A 24,620-nucleotide genomic window follows, 5' to 3' on the forward strand; every position below is an offset into this window, starting at 1 on the left:
TTCCATTGCGCTAGACAGCGAGCTAGGGGGTTGGAGCGAGTTAAAACAGCTGCTCGTTCCACCCGCTGTCTGTCCGTTGTCATGGCGACTAGTGACGAGCTCGCAAGCTCTGGCGTAGCCGAGCGTGTGACGCTCGCTAGAGGCAGTACGGGTGTTACCTGACTGACAGAAGGATTCGGGAAAGTCACGTGATCCCGCACGCGATGCCTCCCCAATGTTGAGATCCGGTCGGAGAAGCCCCTCGTCCGTCTCCGGTCGGAAACGGAAGTAGTTGGATACGGGGAGGTCACGTGGGTACCTCCCCGGCGTCAACATCCGGTGGGGGACGCTCGACGTCCGTGTCCGGTCAGAAACGGAAGTGGTTAGCATGCCTACCTTCCGTTCGGCCATCTTAGGATCGGCTGGTGAAACGAGCGTGGCCTGTCCCGGGGAGCAGGGGCGCCCTCTCGTGGACAGAGGTGGTACTGGTTTCAGAGCTGATCTTCTTAGAGGATTGAATGCACTCAATATGTTTCTCCCACATGTATTTGGAAAAACGAGAAACGGCTTTACCAAATACTGTGGGCTCATGGGGGGGGGCGCCATGTGGGTGGTCCCCGTTGTCTCTGGTACATATGTGGATTCAATATGCTCGTCACACACGTATCCGAAAAACCTAGAAAGGTTTTTTTCGGATACTGTGGGCTCATTGTGGGACCGTCGAGAAAGGGGGGCCGGCAAGAGACCGGTCCTCTTTCTCTCTGGTGTACAGGCATTAAAGCAGTCAGATTGCTTGTCCCACACGTATCTGGAAAACCGAGGAGGGGTTTTTCGGATACTGTGGGCCCAAAGGCAGACCATCAGAGAACGGGGGGCCGGCAAGAGACCGGTCCTCGTTCTCCCTGGCACACAGGCGGAGTTTGGAAAAAGACAAGGTACTTTTCAACGCATGTAAAGCCACAATCACAGGGTATTTCTTCACAGACCGCTACAGAAAGTGCGACATGCTCCTCTGTTTGGCTGTGGAGGGGTCCATGACTCTGTCCTCGAGAAATACAAGGGGTCCCTGTCTCCTTCCCAACCGAAGAGGGGGGGGGAGAGAGACTGGTTTTCCCATCTGCACTGGAGTTATTCAATTCAGTGTAGCAAACACATTGGCATAAAGGCGAACATTATAAAAATAATGGAGAAACGCATTATACCTAGTATCCCTTCAGTGTTTGGGGAGCCGAAAGACCGGCTCCGTCCAATCACTATGGGCTTAAGTCAGATAGTGTCTGATCATGCAGGGTGTGGTGAAATTACAACCAAAATGGCACAAAGACAGGCAATATAAACAATATATTGACAGTGAAAAGCATTATATCGTATCCCAACCGGATTCGAAAAATGCTAAATGTGACCAGTGTGACAGACATATTAGCACAATAAAAGGCATTATGTACCACAATATACTGACGCTGAATGCATAATATGTTGTATCCAATAGTGTTAGGAGGACGAGCACTGAGGCCTCCCCTAGCATTGTGGACTCAAGTCGACATGGTTTGAATAATGCAAGGTTTGGTTCTTTGTAACAATTTTTATTGGCACAAAAAACAGGCATTTATACATTGTACTGACCTCACAGAATGTGCAAAAATCTACCCTGCTTCTGCTCTGTAGACACTGGGAGGAACAGGGTGGTCAGCGTCGCGTACTCCGCTCACGAAGGGGGTCGGGCTAGTTTACCGCGGGCCACCGCTTGTGGCAGCTGGAGTTGGGGTAGGGAGGCGGGAGTGTCGCGGTGGTGCTGGGCGAGCACCGCTAGCACCTTCGGCGTTCCCCGTACAGGCCCTGGCCTGGTCGTAGCGAGCCATCGCGTGGTGAAAGAAAACAGCTATGGCTGTAGCCGAAACAGCTAAGCTGGTCAAGGTTAAGCTAACCGCTCCATTAGGAGAGTTAGCGCCGCGGATGTAGTCTAACGGCCAAGCTAGTAGCAGCTAGCGGCTAGGCTAAGAAGCAGCTAAAGGCTAACGCCTGCTCACCAAAGGTTAGGCTAACAGCCCTATTCGGGGAGTTTAGCTCAGCGGGAAAGGGGGTTAGCGCCGTGGATGTGGGAGGGTTTCGGGGGAACCGAGCGAGAGCCGTCGGTGTCCCCTTAACTACCGGCACAGGCCGTAGCCAGGCCGTATCTGTGACAAAGCAGCCTCACAGAGACCCGGGCGAATGCTTCGCAGACAGACTCGGGGCCGGAGAGCGCGTAGAAGGCGTGCGCGGCACCGAGACAACACAATTCGAGTGTCGTGGAAAAGAGCGACAAAAGGCTAGGCTAACAGTTCTATTCGGGGAGTTAGCTCAGCGGATAGGGGGTTAGCGCTGTGGAAGTAGCCAAACAGCTAAGCTAGTAAGCTAGCGGCTAGGCTAAGGACAGCTAAAAGCTAACGTCGGCTCACAAAAAGCCAGGCTAACAGCTCTAATCGGGGAGTTAGCTCAGCGGGAAAGGGGGTTAGCGCTGTGGAGGTAGCCGAACAGCTAAGCTAGTAAAGCTAGCGGCTAGGCTAAGAAGCAGCTAAGGGCTAACACCGGCTCACCACGAGGTAGAATAAAGTTAGTTTTCTGGAGTTTAGTCGAGCGAGAAAACCCGTGGGTAACTTAACCTAGTCTCCGCTTTGGGCTAAAGCTGGTTTCTCGCTTTGGGTCCTGAAGAGTGGAGTAATCATCGAATAAATGTAGATTTCAGTTTTTAACAAGCGTGTAGCCATGTTATCATCTGCGAACAGAGGAACTGAAGAGGAAGTTGACGTCACGACCGGGGCCTCTTATGCCCTCCCGCTGAGGGGAGGGGATGGCCGGTCGCGTGACATACCCTCTAGCCCAATAAATGGGCCCCGGGAGCGTATTGTGTAGCTCTGTTGCATCGCCAGATGGCGCTGTTTCCCATAGGGAGTGTCTCACGACAAAACGACAAAGAACAGCTCACAGCCAATGACTCTTTTTGTCCTTCAGGACAGTTTGTACAAACTAGGTATACAGTCCCAAAGCAGGTCAGTGTTCGGTAATGTAATGGGTGATGGTGAGTTATTTTGCTAGACTAGACCAGAGACTGAACAAAATCAGGATATTTCTGGTGGTTAATTTTCTTTTTTTAACTGTACTCTTATCTCACCTATCGTTCTGCACACACACACACACACACACACACACACACACACACACACACACACACACACACACACACACACACACACACACACACACACACACACACACACACACACACACACACACACACACACACACACACACTCTCTTGGTTTCATCACCTCTCAGTCTTATCATCATTCCCGTCAAAGCCATCATCCAGTTGTCTCTCTGCTGTCTTGCTGTTTCCATCAGGACAAAGTCCTGCCTGCTCAGCCTTTCTAGAGCAGAGTGACTGGTTGCTGTCTACCTCTATCCATCAGTGTTGTTGTTTTGTTCCCCTTCTGAATGTTTTGGCTATAGCTCTTTAAAGCTACAGCCAACACTTGATCATGGTCCACAGAATGTCAGTCACATGCAATTAGGCCGTCGCTTTTTTGTCAATAATCACCACCAGACACTTCCAGTACTGGCCGAAAGAACCTCTAGATTAAGTGTTAACTGTTGAGAAAAACTTTCGCACACCTACAGTATAGTTTAAGTGCAGGTGTGTAGGCAAACAAGTGCACATCAATAATAAAATAATACACCCGTACACTGCTAAACAGCACGGTACAGGAGCACATTTAATGAGAGAGAAGCAACGTTTCGGTCACTGATGACCTTCCTCAGGCATGTGTGCGGGTTTATTATTTTATTATTAATGAGTTAAGTGTTCAAATGCTGAATGGCCACAGACCTGGTAGGTACCAGGTAGCCATTTCAGTGTAATATCTCATCTTGACGTCAGCAAATGTCCGGGGGAAATTTTTCTCATTAAGCCTCAGCATAAGAGATATCACAGCAGGGGGCCCAGTGCAGGAAGGGCTTCTTAAAAAAGAAAGCAGAGTTGGCACTGCTCCTGACTCTTTATTAAAATAGAAAGTAGGAAAGATGAAGCAAGCATAAACTGTAAGCCAGGAAGATGCGGTTCTGGAAATTATTGTTTCAAAATGTGTGCCATTAATAGGCACAGTGGAATATACCGTTGGCAGTGGCACCCAGAGAAGTTCTGTTGCTAACTAAAACGTATACGTACAGCACAGGATCTCTCATCATCAGAAAATCATTAGCGCAGTATCCATTAGGCCAGGGGTATTCAACTAGATTAGGCAGGGGGCCACAACTGTAAAATAATTTGGAGTTGGGGGCCACACAGTGCGCGCATATGCACGCGCGCGAAATTTTTCGGGTCTAATTCGGGTCTAATTCGGTCTAATTCGGGTCTAATTCGGTTCTATTTGACCAATATAAATCAACCTTTTTTCGGGTCTAATTCGGTCTAATTCGGTCTAATTCGGGTCTAATTCGGTTCTATTTGACCAATATAAATCAACCTTTTTTCGGGTCTAATTCGGTCTAATTCCATTCGGTTCTATTTAAGGTTCTAAGTTAAGTTCCAATGAAAGATGGCCTTTCAAGAACTAATGAAGGATAAATAATTTGTTCTGTTTTAACTTTGATAACATAAAAACGAACATATATTTACATAAATAATAATTATGAAAATTGAAAAAAAAAAAAAAAAAAAACTTTTTTTTTTTTTTTTTTTTTTTTGGGGAATATGGCCAGGGGCCACAAGGAAGCTCCTCGCGGGCCGCACGTGGCCCGCGGGCCGCCAGTTGAATATCTATGCATTAGGCAAAGTGTACAGACACGGATAATGACACAGTCAGCTCACAGCCCTTAACATTGAGCCTAGTGTTATGAAGTCATTTAAACGAGAGGGAAAGCTATAGACAGTTAGTAAAGAGAGAGTGCAGACAGATATTAAATTGCTTATTGGAAATTGGAGGTCTATTTCCCAAAATGTCACACGCACGCACGCAGGCACTCGCGCGCACACACACACACACACACACACACACACACACACACACACACACACACACACACACACACACACACACACTTTCAATTTTAAACTATCCATTTCCAACTATCCACTTCTCGCTTATTTGACAACATACTGAAACACATATCCCACTTGAAATGCTCACCAATGTTATGCATACTGTAGGTGACTTCTTTAGGGTTTGGAAACCCTTTCAGGACAGTTTTATTATGAGCTATGGAAGTCACTGGAGCTCATAATCACTGTATATGATGGATGATGGCTAACACAATCAGTGAAACGGCACTTCTCACAGACAAAGAGGCACTCCACAATGTTGAAGTTGACTCCCACTCCTTAAACTTCATCCATCTTGACCCATCTGCAGCATTTGACCACTAGCTTCTCCTTGGCACACTTTCTGACCTTGGTAACACTGGGACGGCACTCAAATGAACCTATAGGTCCATTTGAGTGCCGTCCCAGCGCTACCGGCTTTTTTTGGAGAGGTTTGCTTTCATTACCCTTATCCTCTTGACCGGAGTCTCCCAGGGGTCAGTACTTGGCCCCATCCTTTTTTCTCTTTACACTGGATCCCTTGGTCCTGTCATCTGTGCTCTCCTCACTTCTGTGCTCCCTTCACTAGCTTTGGGATGCTGGCCTCCTCCAATGAGCAATGACCTACAAGGCAACCAAGAGCATGGCACCCTCTACTTCCACGATAAGATCCAGTCCTAAACCCCTTCCCACACGCTTCAATCCCAAACACAGGTCATCTGTCCATCCCTTACCTATGACACCCTGGCCTGTGCTCCAAGTGACCGCAACTCTTCTCAACTCTTTATTATGTGTGTGAGTGTGTGTATAGACACTTTCCTTGACAGAAGAGAGATGAATAGTCAAGGAAGTCCATTTCATTGTTTAAACGGTTGTTGCTGTATAGTCAACCCATTTGGGGATTTTGGAGAGATGACTTCGAAAATGGCATAATACAAGATGTGAATAATGACATCTCATTGTCAAATATCAAAATACATCACACACACACACACACACACACACACACACACACACACACACACACACACACACACACACACACACACACACACACACACACACACACACACACACACACACACACACACACACACACACATTGCTGTATACTTGAAAAACCGATGGGTCTGAAGAAATGTGATACAGCCCGAATTATTCAAGGTGCTGATTCAGCATTGACCGCTCCACACATCGCCTCTCGGTCAGCTACCACAGTGAGTACTGATCTCTGGTCTATTCATAGTTCAAAACTAAAAGCTTCTTGCCGGCTGCTGTGTCCCTGGAGGATCCAAGAACCTTGTCTTGTTTCTTTCTGGGATTAATTGATTGGCGAGTGTAATATCTAGAGTGTGTAGTGTGTGTAATGATTGATTAACTGCCGGAGTTGTGCAGCCTTTGCATTTTATATTATGCATGTGCGTGTACGTGCAGGCAAAAGAGCATGTGGAAAAAGTCAGATACTCCAATATTCCTGCCTTGATTCCATCTGTCTTATCAGTGTGTCTTGAAATGTACGTGCAAGTGTGTATGTACAGTATGTGTGGAGCAAGACCATACTGAAAAAGGGCACTGACACGCCCAGTACCATTTCACTGAGCTACTACATCTCTTTCACAAGTTTCACAAGGACTGTTGTTGAAATTGAACCCCTTTTACTCATGTATCTGTTTCATTTAGTCACTTCAGCTCAGGATTAACCATTTTACCATTTATTAACCATTTACCATTTATTGCAATGATATTGCATTCAGTTTGGCAGTGGGACTCTGTCTGCTTATGTAATAGAACAGATTACCTGCGCAAGCATGACACTGAAATCATAAACCGCCCGAGCAGAGCATGAAATACAGTTATTACATGAACATAACATTGAACCTTCAATGCATAATAAAACTACCACACATCATAGCACAATCCATAGAACCACAGTATAATCCACAAATCATCCTATCAACAATAAGAACTAAATGCCACAGGGAGGAGGCCGGGGAGGTGGAGGAATTTTGACACTGACAGCTGACAACCGGCTCGGACAGCTAAACACGTAGAATTAACAATGAACAGAGGGCTGCTTCAACTAGAAAAAGTGCTCCTCGGAGCACAAGTCTCCGCCAGGTCAGGTAGGTTATTATGGCCTCCTGGTGGCGCTATAATAGGCCAATGTGAAAAGGGTGCCATTTCTTCTTAGGCCTTTCACAGCAATCGGACACTGGATTCATGATTTTGTTCCAAAAATGTGGTTTGCTAAATTAGACCTGATGGTGGTGCCATAACAGGCCAATGTGAAAAGGGGGGCATTTCTTCCTCGGCCTAGTGGGAATGTGCGTACAAAATTTCACGGAAATCGCACACTGTGTTCATGATTTGAGGAATTTTGTTCAAAACGGACCTATTCTGCAAACTTTGAAAGCCAATGTTAGGCAAGGAGGATGCAAATCCATCTTGATCACATGACTATAGAGATACTGTGTACCGATTTGCGTGTTTTTTGGACAGAATCTGAAGGAGCAAGAGGAAAACATTTGTTTTACAAAAGTCAGCCTCCTGGTGGCGCTCTAACAGGCAGATGTGAAAAATGCAGGGCAAAGGTTTTTTCTTGGCCTCTAGGGAGTGTGCGTGCAAAGTTTCACGCAGATCGGTGCAGTTAAAGATAAAAACGTGAATCGGCCTGTTATAGCGCCACCATAAGGCTGATGTGAACGTTTTCAAGTGGCATTTCTTCCTGGGCCAAGTGGGAATCTACGTGGATAATTTCACAGAAATCGCATGCTGCGTTCATGATTTGAGGCATTTTGTTCAAAACAAACCAATCCTGCAAAGTTTGGAAGCCAATCTTAGCCAATCAGGATAGAATATGGAAAATCGGACAGATCCGTGTTGATCAGATGACTATAGAGATATTGTGTACCGATTTGTGTGTTGTTTGGACAAAATCTGTAGGAGTAATATCCAAAAATGTGTTTTGCAAAAGTCGGCCTCATGGTGGCGCTATGACACGCTGATCTGAAAAATGTGGGGCAGAGGTTCTGCTGTGGCATCCAGGGAGTGTGTGTGTGCAGTTTCGCAGCGTCTGGGCCAACGGTGGCGGAGATTAGCTGCTCACAGACAGAAGGACGGACACACGGACGGGCAGGGGGCAAAACATACTCGACAATGAACACTAGACAATGAAGCGCCAGTGTTGCACTGTGGGGAATGAGGGCGTGAGTGAGGTGGCTTGTAGCGAATGAGAACGTACTGAATTGTGGGAGTACGTATGAATTAGCTTGTTAACAAAAGAATGGGGGGGGGGGTCCGGGGAAAGTGAACCTCCTGCCTTCCGTGCCTACATGAACTATCGCTACGCTGAATTTAGTCAATCATATATTAATAGCTTTCAGAGATCTTCCAAACATCACAAAAATACATTTACTGTATATCATCTATTTAAGGAAGTGATTGCACTGTCACATCCAGCAAAATCCTGAGTGGAACCACCCTGCATTGCCAGGGTTGACCGGAAATCAACTTACATAGGAAAGAAGGCAAGAACCCTGATGGAGCCAACTTCCTTCAGGCCTGTTGCATTTACTCTATCTGTGAAACTTGAAACTTGTAGCAGACACCAGAAGCTCTGGAAACAAGATTGAAATGGAACACATACAGTATAACACACACCATTATCTCCAATACTCATGCAGCACTTGACATGCTGTTAATTTGACAGTCCACAGGTTGACTCACTGTTAATTAGCATGAAGGGTTTTTGTTTGTACTGTTTTGTTGTTGTTGTACTGTAGTAGTAGTAGTTGTTGTTATATTGTTTTCTCCCCAATTTAGTCATTGCCAATTAATTCCAGTCCTTGTCACAGCCAGCCCCTACTTTGTCTGGGGAGTGTGTAGACCACTTGTTCTAAACCTGTGGATTGGGATCCCCAGGGTGTCCCCGCATGATTCTGGGGGGGTCGCCAGATGACAGTGAAGTGACAATCTAAGGACTTTTAAGACCTTTTTAATACCTAATAATTACAAGAGAAAGAGATAGAGAAGGAGCGGGGGTGGTAAATACAAATTCACTACGAATTCACTTTGGGCCCATGCTGTTAAAAGCCCTTGTTGGCTCATTATTATTAATGACCTCCCATGTAAGCTGTTAATAGATCGTAAACAAACTGTAAGTTCTATTCATTATTAATTTGGTCTTAAAAATGCATTTAGTACCTTTTACAAATGAGTTAAAGTTACTAATTTCAAAGGGTTAAATTAATGTAGGCTATAACTCATGAACTAGCAAAGACAACGATGACTTGATAATGTTTCGTTAAAGCAATAAACCCCAAGAGGCCAGCGTTGTTAGAAGCGGAGTGTTATAATACTATTATCCGGTACACTACAGTATGGCTGTATTGGCTGCTTCAATAGTTGATTAGCAGACGTATCACAAGCATCAATGCCTTAGACGCGACCCAATCTTTTTAGCGGCGCTAGCCGCTCTATACCTTTAGGTATAGAGCGGATATTAGCCCTCTATACCTGGCTTTTGCGTCAACGTTCTGATTGGTCAGGCTCGCCAAGGTTCTGATTGGTCAGGTCCGTCAACGTTCTGATTGGTCAGGCTCGCCAAGGTTCTGATTGGTCAGGTCCGTCAACGTTCTGATTGGTCAGGCTCGCCAAGGTTCTGATTGGTCAGGTCCGTCAACGTTCTGATTGGTCAGGCTCGCCAAGGTTCTGATTGGTCAGGTCCGTCAACGTTCTGATTGGTCAGGCTCGCCAAGGTTCTGATTGGTCAGGTCCGTCAACGTTCTGATTGGTCAGGTCCGTCAACGTTCTGATTGGTCACTATTCATGACATCACTATGTTACCCCACTCTATCAGCTATGACAGATCAGTTTTTGCCACTTACCTTGGAATGCATTTGGTGATTCGCTTCCAATGGCACTATTTAGTGCCACTGGAAGCCTTAATATTGTTTCTCTAGTAGAAACACATATCTATGACAAAATATATCAAAGGCGCCGCTACCTTCACACAGGTGTGATTTTTTTCTTCTACAAACTGTGTCTAGTACAACGACAGAAATGCTTATGCAGCTACTCCATACGCAGGTATGCACGTGCCCCAACTGCGACTGTTGCTTAAACCTTTTTTCCAATGATTAAAAACAGCTTGAAATAAATGAATGAATGAATAAAAAAAAGAAAAAAGTTTAAATATCAGCTTCATCAGTCCCTCCATGCATAATGGGCTCAATGCCCATGTGCAATGATCAATTGGCCAACCCATTGAGGAGAAAATGGATGCAGACAGACAGGATATCTTCAATTTTATGGTAGTAGAATTATTGCTGCCCCTTCAGCCTCCTCCCTTCCCATCGTCTTGTCTTGCCACCGGCTGTCTGCACAGAGTGGAAACTTGGCCTCACTAAAGACAAGCCTGTTCACTCAGATGAAACACGGTCTCTCACCATGCCTGTGCTGCTCCCTATGTCCTTCCAATACCGTTCTTTCCCTTGTTTTACTCTCCCTTTCTTGTTGTAGCGTCTGCATCTCAGAAGGCTCTAGTTAAATGAGACAGAATATTGTTGTTGACATTCACCATCTCGTCTCTCTGTGGCGTCGTTGTGGTGTTCAAAACCCCCATATCTGAGCAGCAGGGCTCCTGATTCACCCCACGACTTGACAGAGGAGTTGAAACGAATGATCCTGCTGGCTAATTGGGCCCCTGGCATTCAGCTTTCTCCTGCTATATATACTGTGGAGCAATCTTATCAGCTTATACGCCAGCTTTTAAATTTGCTTTTATCAGTGCTTTCACGATGCTGTAGGGAGCCATTACTTCTGTATCATCCGCTTTGCTAGTTTACTTTGGTAATTAAATTGTCCCACTGTATTTGAAAACTAAACAATGCAGCGGGTTACCTTGCGGTGGGACATAACTTGGGATATTTAGAAAATGTAGCCTATTCTATCTAATTGACATTGTTACCACTGTCCAGTGTCCACAAAAACTATTTAAAGCAAATAGGTTTCCATCTAGCTGACAGATAGGTAAATGGATGGCAATGAATGGACAGAATTTAACTTATACAGCACTTTTTGTATTCTTTCCGACAACCCAAATGTGTTTTGCAATGTACTGTACTTCACATTCATCCAATCACACACTGCACCGCAATGGCAGAAAACTATGACACATTACGTCTTATGCGGTACACATTCACACATAGATGGCGGAGGCGACCATGCAAGGCTCATTGCTCATTGGGAGCAGGGGGTTCAGAGTGCTGCTCAAGGACACTTCAACATGCAGCCAGGAGGGAACCTTCCGGCTTCCAGGCAGCCCACTCTACCTCCTGAGCCACTGCCGGTAGAATGCGCCAACTTATATAAACATCCGGCTAGCCCAGCCTTCACCTCTTGTGAAGGTGTGTGTGTGTGTGTGTGTGTGTGTGTGTGTGTGTGTGTGTGTGTGTGTGTGTGTGTGTGTGTGTGTGTGTGTGTGTGTGTGTGTGTGTGTGTGTGTGTGTGTGTGTGTGTGTGTGTGTGTGTGTGTGTGTGTGTGTGTGTGTGTGTGTGTGTGTGTGTGTGCGTGCGTGCGTGCGTGCGTGCGTGCGTGTGCGTGTGAGAGGGATGGGGGTAGGGATGCGACTGAGAAATGGGACTGAGAAATGGGTACAGCAAGTGAGGGAAACAGAAAGAGTGAGTGTGTGTGTGTGTGTGTGTGTGTGTGTGTGTGTGTGTGTGTGTGTGTGTGAATATGCCTAATTGGGAGGGTGTGTGACAGTAAGAGAGAGGTAATTCACATTTGTGTGTTTTTGCATGCGTGACAGTAAGATTGGCACCGTGCCACACACCATGCACACTGTTCTCTTCACAGAGGCTCTTTGGGGACATTTTACAAACAGCCTCTGAGCAGAATCTGAATCAATTATGATTCATGGCCATGTGTCCCTTTGGTAGAGCATTTTACACTCTTGATGTAACTTAATGAACAGTCACCCCTAACATTATTGCTTTGTCATTGCCATCAATCTTTTTGGGAAAAACAAATCAACTCATAAGCTTAATCTCCTATAACTCCAACAGTACAAGCAACTACGAAGTACACACAATAAAACTTTTAACCCTCAGAGTTAAATTAATGTTGAGGACTTTACTGTGTTCAAGGTCGGAGTTGTAGTGCTCAATGTTCTTTTCATCCTAGAAGATTAAATAAGGGGGAATACCAATATATGAAGTTTGGCATTGTGCTCATTCTTCAGCAAGACAGCTATGCCATCAGCGACCTCAGAAGATTAATTACCAGAACACTGGGTCTGATTTAATCCCTTGTAACACAAGGAAATTGGCTGAATTATAGTAGTGGGGTGTGGTTGTGTGCTGGGAGGGAGGGGGTTGTGTCATTGTGGAGCAGTTTATTACATGTTGGTAAATTGATACAGGTCGCCTGCAACCTGTTAAAAGGCTGTCAGTCAGCCCTATCTGATATTTGTCTTATCCTGTGTTAACAGTGATACTGTGGCCAGCAAGTTCAAGTTCTACACATTTTGCTATTATTCTTACAGATTTTGTCCAAACATCACGCAAATCGGGACACATTATCTCTATAGTCATGTAGGCATGTAACAATGTATCGTTACATGCCTATAGTCATGTCATCAAGACGGACCTGTCCGATTTTTCATATTTCGTCCTGAATGGCTAAGATTGACTTCTACCACCTGGCCTGGCGGAGACCTGTGCTCAGAGGAGCACATTTTTCTAGTTTGTGTTTCTGTACTGTCTGCGGAAAGCAGATTAAACACGTTGAATTAAACTCACTGGTCATCTGCTCCCTTCCTCACACAATCTCCCTGAAGGGTCTTAATAAGCTGTGCCGCTTTTGTATACTGTACATACTGTGGCTTTGTGGTTAATAATGGCTTGTATTTAGAGTGAATCACCACAATCTATTTAATTTTAAGTTGAGTGATTACTTTATGGCTCAGCTCCATTAATATAGGTCTACAGAGCACTGAGCTCTCTATTATTTATTTATTTTGCCGTTACTGTAGGATAGAAGGGTTTGTGTAATTGAAGGTCTATCGATTTCTGTTACACCATGCTACAGTATGGTGTCCACTAACACGCCCCTGGTACACACGTTGAGTGTGACCTCTCCATATATAGTCCCTGCCTTTCCTTGAAAAACACATTCCGTACCACGCACTTGCACTCAAATGCATACATTATTGTGCAGGAGCCTTGTGTCTTTCTTGTCTGCTGGAAACGTTCATTGAGCATGCAAATTCTACTTCCCGCAAACATTAGCACCACATCTGCTGTTGAGGAATAACACTATGAAAACTGTATCTCTCTTGTCCCTCGACCCTGGGTCAGCTGTGACTTGTAGATATTTATTATTATTGTTTATTGTCTCCGCCAGGCCGAAAGGCATGGCGAGAGAGTATGTTTTACCCCCTGTCTGTCCGTCCGTCCGTCCGTCCATCCGTCCGTCCGTCCGTCTGTGACCAGCTAATCTCCACCACCGTAGGCTTGATCGCAACGAAACTGTGCACACACACTCCCTGGATGCCAATTCCGAACTTCTGCCCCAAATCTTTCACATGGGCCTTTTATAGCGCCACCAGGACAGGCCAATTTGTGCAAAACATATTTTTTGACAGTACTCCTACAGATTTTGTCCAAAAATCCCGCAAATCGGTACACAAAATGGCTTCCAAAGTTTGCAGGAGTACTCCGTTTTGAACAAAATGCCTAAAACCATGAACACAGCATGCAATCTCAGCCTCATGGTGGCGCTATAACAGGCCGATTCATGTTTGTACCTATAACTGCACCAATCTGTGTAAAACTTTGTATGTGCACTCCCTAGAGGTCAAGGAAAAACCTTTGCCCTGCATTTTTCACATCTGCCTTTTATAGCGCCACCAGCAGGCCGACTTATGTAAAACACATTTTTTTATATTACTCCTTCCGATTTTATCCAAATATAACCACAATAACCTACCTGACCTGGCGGAGACCTGTGCTCCGAGGAGCACTTTTTCTAGTTATTATTGTTTCCGCCAGGCCGAAGGCGTGGCAGAGACTATGTTTTCGCCCCTGTCCATCCGTCCGCGTGTGTGTGAGTCCGTTTGTGTGTGAGTCCATGTCCGTCCGTCTGTCTGTGGACAGCTAATCTCCGGCACCATTGGACCGATCAACGTTAAACTGTGCACGCACACTCCCTGAAGGCCAGAACCTCTGCCCTAAATGTTCACATCTGCCTGTTATAGCACCACCAGGGGGGGGGCGATTTTTGCCTACAGATTTTGTCCACACGTACATCATGCAAATTGGTACATAGTATCTCTATATGCACATTCCCACTAGGCCAAGGAATAAATGCCACCCTACATTTTTCAAATCGCGCTATAACAGGCAGATTCATGTTTTGGCCTACTACTCTTGAACCATATAGGTCAGACAATTTCCACCTGACAAGTTTTCCACCATGTTTTCCGCGTTTTTTGTTGTTGTTGCAAAACAAATGTTTTGCTACTATTCCTACAGATTTTGTCCAAACCTCACGAAATTCAGTAGACCCGGCCGGCTTCTTGTGCCAGATTTAGCGTTTGGGTAGGCAACTCGGCCTGGCGGAGACCTGTGCTCCGAGGAACACTCTTTTCTAGTTTAGGCTTTTTCCATTTTCCCCCATAATGACATGCCCAAAATAAGGAAACTAGGTTGAAAGTGGTTAAACAAACATCCCACTCTGTATTGTTGTCTAACAGATAACAGAGATAGCTACATTACAACTTGTGTGTTTAGGATAGGTTTTGATGTTCAATAAGAAACAATAATGTCTGATATACTGTATAACCCACATGAAGTGAAAGTTTTTCATTTTTAAACCAGTGACTCATGGCTCGATGCTGAGGTATAACATACAATTTTACCACTAAATGTGATAAAGATGAGAGTACATCCAGAACTCGGCTAATGATGCACGACTCACCACCTCTCCAGCACAATTATGGGAAATGCAGTACCTGTGAAACTTAGGTGTCAGACGGCAAAAGGGACGGTGTCATCATGTGAGGGTCATAGTCAGCTGACTGAAAACCATGCTGTGCATCAGAGAACTGCCAGAGACGGATGGTGAGCATGTAAATGAACCCGGCTAACATCACCTTCTCGCACACCGATACAAAGTCATGGAGGATGAGGATGGGTCAGCTTGCACCCGCTGAGGCACAGCTGTGCTTATGTTTGCTGGAGGTCACACAGTGAACATGTGTTCGATTTACAGTAGCATGGAAATAAAGATCTGATCTGAATATTATGTATGGCTGTGATCTTCCATTTAGGAGCTCGCACATCTCTCACACAGCCAGGAATCCCAGCCTGTCCTAGATAAATATAGGGATTTGTCAGGGTTCAGAATGATCTTAACAGGATCTCAACAGCTCTAAATCTGACGTTCCAGTTCGCAGTAACACAAGTCATACAGCCTCTTACACAGTGTGCAGCAGTTGAATTGATGATTGGAAAGCCCACTTCGATTCTTAAATGTGCTTTAGTGATGGTATTGAAGAATCCCCAAATGGCATTTGTATGTACGGTTGGTCTTTTGTGTCAAAGTTGGAAAATGAATTCACATGAAGTCACATACTGTATACTGAAAGCATCAGTTGTTATGGTCACTGAACTGAATTTGACAGGAGCTTATGGCATGCTGTAGCATTTGCTTCCATTGTTCCATTTTCCAGTTTAGTTGAGGCAGATATTAAACCCACAGCACTTGTGTTTAGAAGGCAGGTGTTTGCGCCGTTTGTGGAATCGAGTCCTTCCAAGGTCCAACGGTCCCCAGGGAAATAGCAGTAGGACACAGCAGCAATTTCTCACTCATCAATAATGGATCCTGACTGTATTTCACAGAGACTCAGAAGCTGTTTTTTGCACCCAGAGGGGTTGTTTGTGAGATGAGCCCATGACACTATTTTCTTTCCCGTAATTGCATCCCGATACACTCAAACCATGGTCAAATGTTGTGCTGTTTTGCGAAGTAGCCTACATACAGATATTATGGTAGATGTACTCAATGAACAAACAAATCCCATTTGAAATGCATCATTCATCATTAGTGAACATTGACCCATGAACACCCATGAACAGGTTGTGTGGGCGACATACTCATTATCTTATACAGATTTTAAGCTGAGTTGTTGGTTGGGGAACAGCTGTGAGGTCATCTCCTTCACATGCTGACTGTCCGTCTGGATCGGGGTGACCCTCACGTCCTGTCTGATATAGGACCATCTGTACTTGACCCAAATGTGACCCATGTTAACTAAAATTAAGACTTAAATAGCAAAATATGGGTTTAGTGATTTCCCTGCTGCAGCTGGGTGTGCTGAGAGAGAGAGAGAGAGAGAGAGAGAGAGAGAGAGAGAGAGAGAGAGAGAGAGAGAGAGAGAGAGAGAGAGAGAGAGAGAGAGAGAGAGAGAGAGAATGACTAAACATCTTCTGTCATGGATGGCAAGGCAAGCCAGGAAATGTTCTGTGAAACAAATGAGACATACAATCAGTTTCTCTGTCTCTCCGTCGTCATCACTTTCTCTCTGTCTTTTGCGGTCATGCTCCCCCCAGCTTCCCTCGCTTTCTTTCTGACTCTCTCCCTTCCTCTGTCTCTTCTCTCTCTTTCCTAATCTATCATTCTCCTATTCCATCTCCAATCCTCACTCCTGCGTCCCCTGACCCTCCTCTCAGTTTCTCTTCCTCCCACTTGCCATATTGTCCTTTTAAATGACAGCTTGAAAACATAATGAGGCCATATGAAAGCAAGGCCGGTTTATGTTTTTGTAAAATTCCCGAGCTATTGTACTTTTCTCCTCGCTATCATGCATCAATGTGCTGAGCTGTGCATTAGTTCAAACGTCAGCAGCTGGGACACTAGGAGTTAAGGTTGGGGCCCTTTGGCCTTGTTCTGTTTGTGGCGAAGGTGAGTAGAAAATAAACCCTGAAAATCAATGCTGTTGCCCCCCCCCCCTCCCCCTCCATTCCCTCTCTCTCCTTGCAGTCTCAGCAGAAGTGCATTGTGATCTTCGCCTTGGTGTGCTGCTTCGCCGTTCTGACGGCACTCATCTTCTCGTCCGTGGACTTCTGGGGCGAGGACGAGGACGGGATCACAGAGGAGAACTGTAGGAGGACCTGCAGGTGAGCTGTGGTGTAAAGTAACTAAGTACATGTACTCAAGTACTGTACTTAAGTACAATTTTGAGGTGCTTTTACTTTACTGGCGTATTTCCAATTGTCTATACTTTTACTTCTACTCCACTATATCTAAATAAAAAGAAAATATTGTACTTTTACTCCACTACAATTATTTGAAAAATTATTTACTATTTACTTTGCAGATATAAATTATTACATTATGAAATATACATTAACCACTTTAGCCCTATTTTATACCTAGGCTATTTGAAAATAGCGCATCGCGACGCGATGTGAGATGGTAGATCTGCTATTTTCAAACATTTTAGTACTTCAAGCACATTTTGATACCAATACTTTTGTACTTTTACTCAAGTAAATTTTGAATTCCGGACTTTTACTTGTAACAGAGTACTTCTACATTGCAGTATTGATACTTTTACTTAAGTAAAATATCTGAGTACTTTTTCCACCACTGCAGGTGAGCTGCAGAACCACTAACATTTTCACACAACCCCATTGTTCCCCGGCAGCCTCTCATCTGTAGCCCCGCTAGAGATAGGATTGCAATTAAATGTTGAACGGTCGGTCGGTTTCAAAGCACTTTGGTCCAGTTGGATGTATGGGGCAGCATGGTGTTGGAGGCTACTATCTGGGCTTTTCAGCCTAGTTCAGACCAAAGATTTGTGACCGCTTTAAGCCTGATTTATACTTAGTTAGTTGTACGAAGGTCTCGGGTGCTGAAAATAGCCAATGTACAACTCACAACGGGTCAAGAAAAATTGCAGAGCTCTTTAGTTTGAGGGGAGTAAACTGGTGCCCTAGGCGGATAAAAAAAAACAGCAACAGCACAATGTTTACTCTGAATTTCACGCAGGCACATAATGAAATCTCTCTCCTGTCCTGATGTGGGTGTGTCAGCAATATTCTGCTGACGATAGGCAACTAGGGGTTCAGGGCCGCTATGTGGCTTTGTCAGGCGTTGCCAGGCTTTGTCTGTGTTCCTTTTGTGCCCATATATGGAGATCTCTGTATCTGTCTGTCTACATGTGTCCCTTTTATGCCCATATATGGGCATAAAACGCCCATATATTGGCATGCCCATATATGGGCATATCGGTTGGATTGGCGGTTCTGGACAACTGGATATCCATATATGCCTATGGACATATCGGTCGGATTGGCGGTTCTGGACAACCGCACAGCCGAACTACTCAATAGAGGGCACCACACTCCCTCGAGTCTAGACAGTCTAGCCATATTTTTCTATAATCACCATGGAAACCATGTTGTCACTGCAGGAGGCCTGTTGCTATTTATTTATTTAAACCTTGAAACGTCATGCTGCTGACATTGCCTGGCCAATTTCCCTGCAATGCAAGGAATATTTAAGATAATTTTTTTATCACCTGTTTAGTCTTTAGTTGTTGCTAATGTTTCTACACTGACAACTGTCACTGTCACTGGCAACACTTACTGTTTGTTCTGGGGAATGTTTAGACAACCACTTCTTGTCTGATGCACATGAAGTCGCCAGCCAGTTCTTTTCAACTGACAGTGAAGAGTTTCACCATTATATTAACTAATTGCTGGGGACCCCTGGACCCCACTTTGAGAAGCACTAGACACTAGAGGAATCGAAACATAGTCTCCATGGTTGACGGCAGGAACTTTACTTCTGCACCACTTTGCTGCCCAATTCAATAAGATTCTGAATGTTCCCTAAAACATGGTGAATTAATTGAGATGAATTAACAGTGTTCCTCAAGATCAGTTTGCATTTGAAGAATTGTTGTTTGACAAATGTGCATGCCGCTTACTCTGACTTTCCTCATTTGTAACCTGCTCTCAATAAGAGTGTCTGCTAAATGCCTAAACTGTAAGAACATCAGACAAAACGTTTCAACACAACACCACAGAAGTGAGTTGTGGCCCAGGCCAGCTGACGCTGCAGGTCTGCACTGTGCTCTACACCTCTCCCTACTGCACAACCCTCATTCAATTTAACATTCAGGCTGGAGTTCCTTCGCCTCAAGGTCTCTCACTTTATCTCTCTCTCTCTCAGGGTCTCTGTCTGTCTGTCTGTCTGTCTGTCTGTCTGTCTGTCTGTCTGTCTCTCTCACCAAATCAGCTGCTTAACAGCCCTGCAGAGCCATCTGTCTAACATCCCTCTCATCCGATGAAGGTTGTGAAATGTAATTCCAAACTGTAAAGTTGGAATTGATTTCTCTCCTGTTCTGTGAAGGACCCCAAGGCTTCGGAGAGTGCAGAGAGAGGGAGCGATTGAGCAGTATGGCAACGAGGGGTGCTTGGCTGCAGTGTTGTAGCGCTACTTTTAGAAGTGGGGGAGCAAATGTATGTGATTCATGTGAATAGTTTAGTTACAACTACAACTTATATAATTTATCTGACGCTTGCTCCAGTCTAATTTCCCACTGTACAATCACCAGCATTAGCTACTCAAGATGTACGTCGGATAGTTTTTCTAGTGATAAGGCTACAATACAGCAGGATATTATTGCAGGTCTTCCATACACAGCCATATGAACACTCAATGCATGTTTGTGGAGAGATTATCTCGGCAGCATTATAATTGTTATTATCGTGTGATCCCGTACCAACCACGATGCACCTGTCAATTTTTGTGTGTCCCATCCATAGCCTATACTGTATGCGTTCATTGAAGGAAGTTTACATGTTTTTGCTGCTGCTATGAATGTCATCTCATCACGCAGAGAATGTTGTCCGAGTGAATATCATGGAAAAGTGGAGATATTTGACTAAATACACGTTTTCTGCCAGAACTTTTAGTTAAAACAGCTGACCCATGTCGTGCAATTAATTATGGAAGAGTACTTACGCAAGGAGCACTGAAAATACTCTACGAAAATGCATTGTGTCTACTGTGGTTGTGTATGTATCTAATAAATGCAATGTATGGAATTAAGCTGCAACTCTACTGACGAACACTAAGACATAATGTAGCTGCTGGTTTTATTTATAAGGCCACTGCAGAATGAATCAACTGCTGAATGGGGTTTGACCAGAGCGAATTTAATTTACTTTCACTTGACTAGGCTATCAGACGCTGACAAGATGGTCAATCAGATAAGGGGATTCCTTTGTAAAGCATTAGCCTCACCTTGAGCCATTCATTTTGCTCTCAACAAGACTTTTTTTATAACTAAAATACAAGGACACAGTTTTGTTGTGAGCACAGCCTGACTTGAGTTTATGGTCCCATCTCCAGGAGACCGTAGTTTAGGATAGATCCTATAGCTCAGATGGACAGTCAGCCGAGTCAGCCGTGGGTTTTATTGGTTGTTGTTGGTTGTCAGGGTGATATCACAACCAATCGGTGGATGGGCTCTGCCTGGCCTCCTCCGCTGCAGGTTGTGGTCCTATTTTCAGAAGTGGCAGGAATGGGGGGGAAAGAAGGTAGATTTGGGGATGGAATGAGATAAACACAAGATTGAGGAAAGTGTGAAAGGCAGACAGACCTGAATTTGTCATCCATTTTGGTCAGAATCAAAACGTACATTGGCTGAAATTAATGTCAAGTTCAGGAAGTGCCGCTTGCTCAATGCTCATGTATTTTCAAATTCCTGCATTTGTAACATGAAGAGTGAATTGCCTGTGCAGCTTTATCGAGGCATGGTCATTTATCAAATCAAGAGTGTTCAGACTTTGAAAAATGATCCCTGTTTGAATATGAAATCCAACTTTATTTTCATTGAGTCCGCAGGTTACAGTAGATTGATAACCTACCCTGCCTTTGTACAGCATGGTACTGATTCATTCAGCTGCTCTGCTGTGCCCTTTAGCCAGCCTGGTTTGATTGTTTGGGATTTTGTGATGTATAAATGTCACAGGCGGTTAGTGTTTTTGTAATTCAGATTGCCCTTTTAATCATTTTCTTCCTCCAGAGAGACATGAATCATCTGGAGCGGGTGATAATAACGAGTGCAGGCCTCCTGTTGGGCTGTTGCCATCGAAGCCCTATGATGACACATGGGGAGAGTAATTTTTGATGACTTCCTGACTCACAACAGTATCACAGGATGTTGACTGGCATTTAAAATTCAAGCCAAAAATGAATTTAAGAAGCTCTGGCCACATCCTCAAAGATATTTCATTTTTTCACTGTGGGTGACCTTAATCTAAAGTGATTACTTTGAATAGGCTAGAATAGAATATCATGACGCACACCCTTTTAATTGATTTTCAGGTTTCATATTGGCTCTTAGGCTTGCTGTTTTATTTTGTTGCAGCACGTGTATGATACTGGTTTCCATGTCTGGAGTGAATACAACACATCTCATCTGATAAAAATCTAAATGCTATTCTAATGGATGGCTGTTGTACATGTCTAATAGCCTGGTGTCAGGTGGCTGAGAAGGGAGTTTATATTGATCCACACTGTGCAGCTGGGAAGGAATCAAATAGGCCAAGGGTTGGCAGAGCTGGCTGAATGTACCCATAATCTGTAGTCTCTGTGCTGTCATTGTATTCTACACCCCCCATGTCACCAGCTGTAGATGTATTATCCCGTCAGGCCAAAAGGCCAGTAGTCGGAGATTATGTTTTCGCCTCGTCTGTGTGTCCGTCTGTCCGTCCGTCTTGGACACTGCTGGACCGATCAGCGTGAAACTTAGCATGCACATTCCCAGTAGTAAGCCAAACTTTTCAAATCAGCCTTAGAACACAACACTCAATCATACCCAAATTGCAATCATATGTTGAGGGGCCTCTATGGAGTGAAAAGTTGCAGAGTCTGTCAGACTCTTATTTCCCTCGCAGCTTCCTTCAGCACCCCATGCCTGACACAGCCCTGGGTAGGCAACCCAGCCTGGTGGAGATCTGCACTCCAAGGAGCACACTTTTCTACTATTTACTGTACCTGCAGCTCATAGGTGATGTGCATGTATTGTAAACATACACCATTGTGCTCATTATAGGCTACAGTATTTAAATTCATTTTTTAAACAACTTAATACTCTGCATTTATCTTCAAAATGAGCCATACACAGAGCAAAAAAGCCACTGCAATATCACCCCCACCACCACCCTTTACACCTGAGATAATTGTCAGATGTCTGTCAGATGCTGCCTCTGCCACACTGTATCATAGAGTTAAAAATAATAGAGAGGGCACCGGATATCCCCTCCCATCCACTTGCATTGAGTTGCTCACCCAGCGCATGGGCCGAAATCACCCCTTCTTCCAGGTTAGGAAATGTGACGGGCGGGGCCTATTTGGGGCTTCTGCGACACGTTTTGCGTTTTGCGTCACCTCGGTGTGCAGCCCCGTGCTCAAGCTCGTGAGTCAAGCCCATTGGTCGAAACCGTTTTCGCTCACTCGTGTACAGTGGCCCCAGCCGTTTTGAGCTGCAGTACCTATGAATGGCCAGCATGTCCAATGCACTTCAATGCAACCACTGGGTTCTGGGGGCTTGCACTGTATGCTGAACATGTTCCATAATTGCTGCAAGTATTATTCTAGACCTCTAGCACATGCAAATACATGTAGTTGATCATCACATTAACATAATACACTGCAGTGACTTTTATATATTGCAATTTGTGCTGTATTTCATGTTTATGTATTCAGTATATTACAATGGGTGTGTTTGCCTGCCATTAGCATTCTAAAAGACCTTATTCTCAGGGGGTGTAGTAGATGATCTATGGAGGCATTCTGGGAGAGAGAGCGAGAGAGCCGCTGATCAACATGTTGCTTTGTGGGGCAATAATTTTGTCGTACATGCCGATAACGTGGCGCAAAGCAGCGTTTTCAGCTTTTTAGTATTGTGTGTGTGTGTGTGTGTGTGTGTGTGTGTGTGTGTGTGTGTGTGTGTGTGTGTGTGTGTGTGTGTGTGTGTGTGTGTGTGTGTGTGTGTGTGTGTGTGTGTGTGTGTGTGTGTGTGTGTGTGTGTGTGTGTGTGTGTGTATCATGAGGAAAAAGAAAGTGGAACGACAACATGACCAATTATTAGTCTAGCAGATAGTGAGCAGGAAGATAATCCATCATCATTCATTCATTTACACGCACACACACACACACACACACACACACACACACACACACACACACACACACACACACACACACACACACACACACACACACACACACACACACACACACACACACACACACACACACACACACACACACACACAGAGGCATAGGCTACATTTAAACACAAATTCCATAAAGTCTGCACCATCAGCAGTGGTACATACAGATGAATGCACAGTAGGGTTAATGAGAGGGGAGGTGGACACCAAAGACTGGAGTAATGGATGAACCTCTTGCAAGCAGAAAAAAAAGATCTCCTTTGTTTCTCTTTGGCTTTTAATCCCGAGACCTCAGATCTGCTTGAGTGTTCAAAACTATTCTAAATCACCATTCATCACCGAGCCGAATATACATTACCAAGGGGATAGGGCTATAGGAATATAGATTACCTCACGTCTTTTTATTTCCTCCCCTCTGCTTATCCCTCCTCCCCTGTTGTTCATTTACACTCTTTTTTTTCATTCATTGTTCTGTTTATGTTGTTCTGCCATAGCTAAGACCTGTCCTAGATTTCACTTTTCTAGTCTTTCAGAGTAAAGCAGGATAAACTCTCGCTGCTCCAGTCTTCTTTGTAATCTTATCAAATCTGTCGTCTTCTTCTTTCTGCTAATTCCCATGCACCAGGGGTCGCCACAGTGGCTCATGTGTTTCCATCTGATTCTGTTTTCTGTGTCTTCCTTGGTGACTCCATGTCCTCTCTCACCACATCCATAAACCTCATCTTTGGCCTTCCTCTTCTCCTCTTGCCTGCATGGCAGTTCCATATTCAGCGTCATTCTCCCAACCCAATGTACCCCTCATCCCTTCTCCGCACATGTCCAAACTATCTCAACCTCGCCTCTCTTGCTTTATACCCAAACCCTCTAACCTGGGCTGATCCTCTTCACAGTTTTTTGTGTTCTAACAACTACCCACAAGGATGTAGTTTATTTCCCCTTATGCAGCTGCCCTCATTAACAGCTGAATTGCACACCTATTTCAGACCACACAGAAACGTGTGTGGGGAGGAATTAATTGGTATAACAACTAAATTGGGGAGTAAAAGGGGGTAAAAAGAATTGGCTTCTCTAAATGTAACTATACTATATAGTTAGTATACTAAAAGTTCTGGCTGGTTTGCCGTAGAATTTGCTTTGCACAATCATGCTCCCTGGAGGATGAACCCTACACATTTTTGTAACACCATAATCTTTCCTCTAGGACCACCCTTTGGTAATAATGTCCACTTGTACTCAAGCTGTCTCAAAATCAAATGTGCAGAAGCTGTGAGTAACACGATCTCAAGAGCCCACTAGCATGGCTTTTAGACTCTATAGGCCACTGGTT

General features: G+C 44.6%; 2 protein-coding genes across 2 annotated transcripts in view; one reads left to right on the top strand and one right to left on the bottom strand.

Annotated features, from left to right (window-relative positions):
• The window catches only part of rgs17 (regulator of G protein signaling 17), a 385,251-nt gene that overhangs the window by 80,215 nt on the left and 280,416 nt on the right, over positions 1 to 24,620 (bottom strand). The window lies entirely within an intron of this gene.
• Positions 1 to 24,620, top strand: part of LOC311058622 (inactive phospholipase D5-like) — a gene marked incomplete at both ends in the record, with an annotated part of 94,704 nt that overhangs the window by 50,652 nt on the left and 19,432 nt on the right. Inside the window, one exon of the mRNA XM_084076083.1 lies at positions 17,079 to 17,215. Coding sequence (XP_083932209.1) covers positions 17,079 to 17,215 — 137 coding nt within the window. The remainder of the gene's footprint in view (positions 1 to 17,078; positions 17,216 to 24,620) is intronic.

The sequence above is a fragment of the Gymnoscopelus microlampas genome (assembly GCF_963454915.1).
Source record: "Gymnoscopelus microlampas genome assembly, chromosome: 13".
Lineage (NCBI taxonomy): Eukaryota > Metazoa > Chordata > Actinopteri > Myctophiformes > Myctophidae > Gymnoscopelus > Gymnoscopelus microlampas.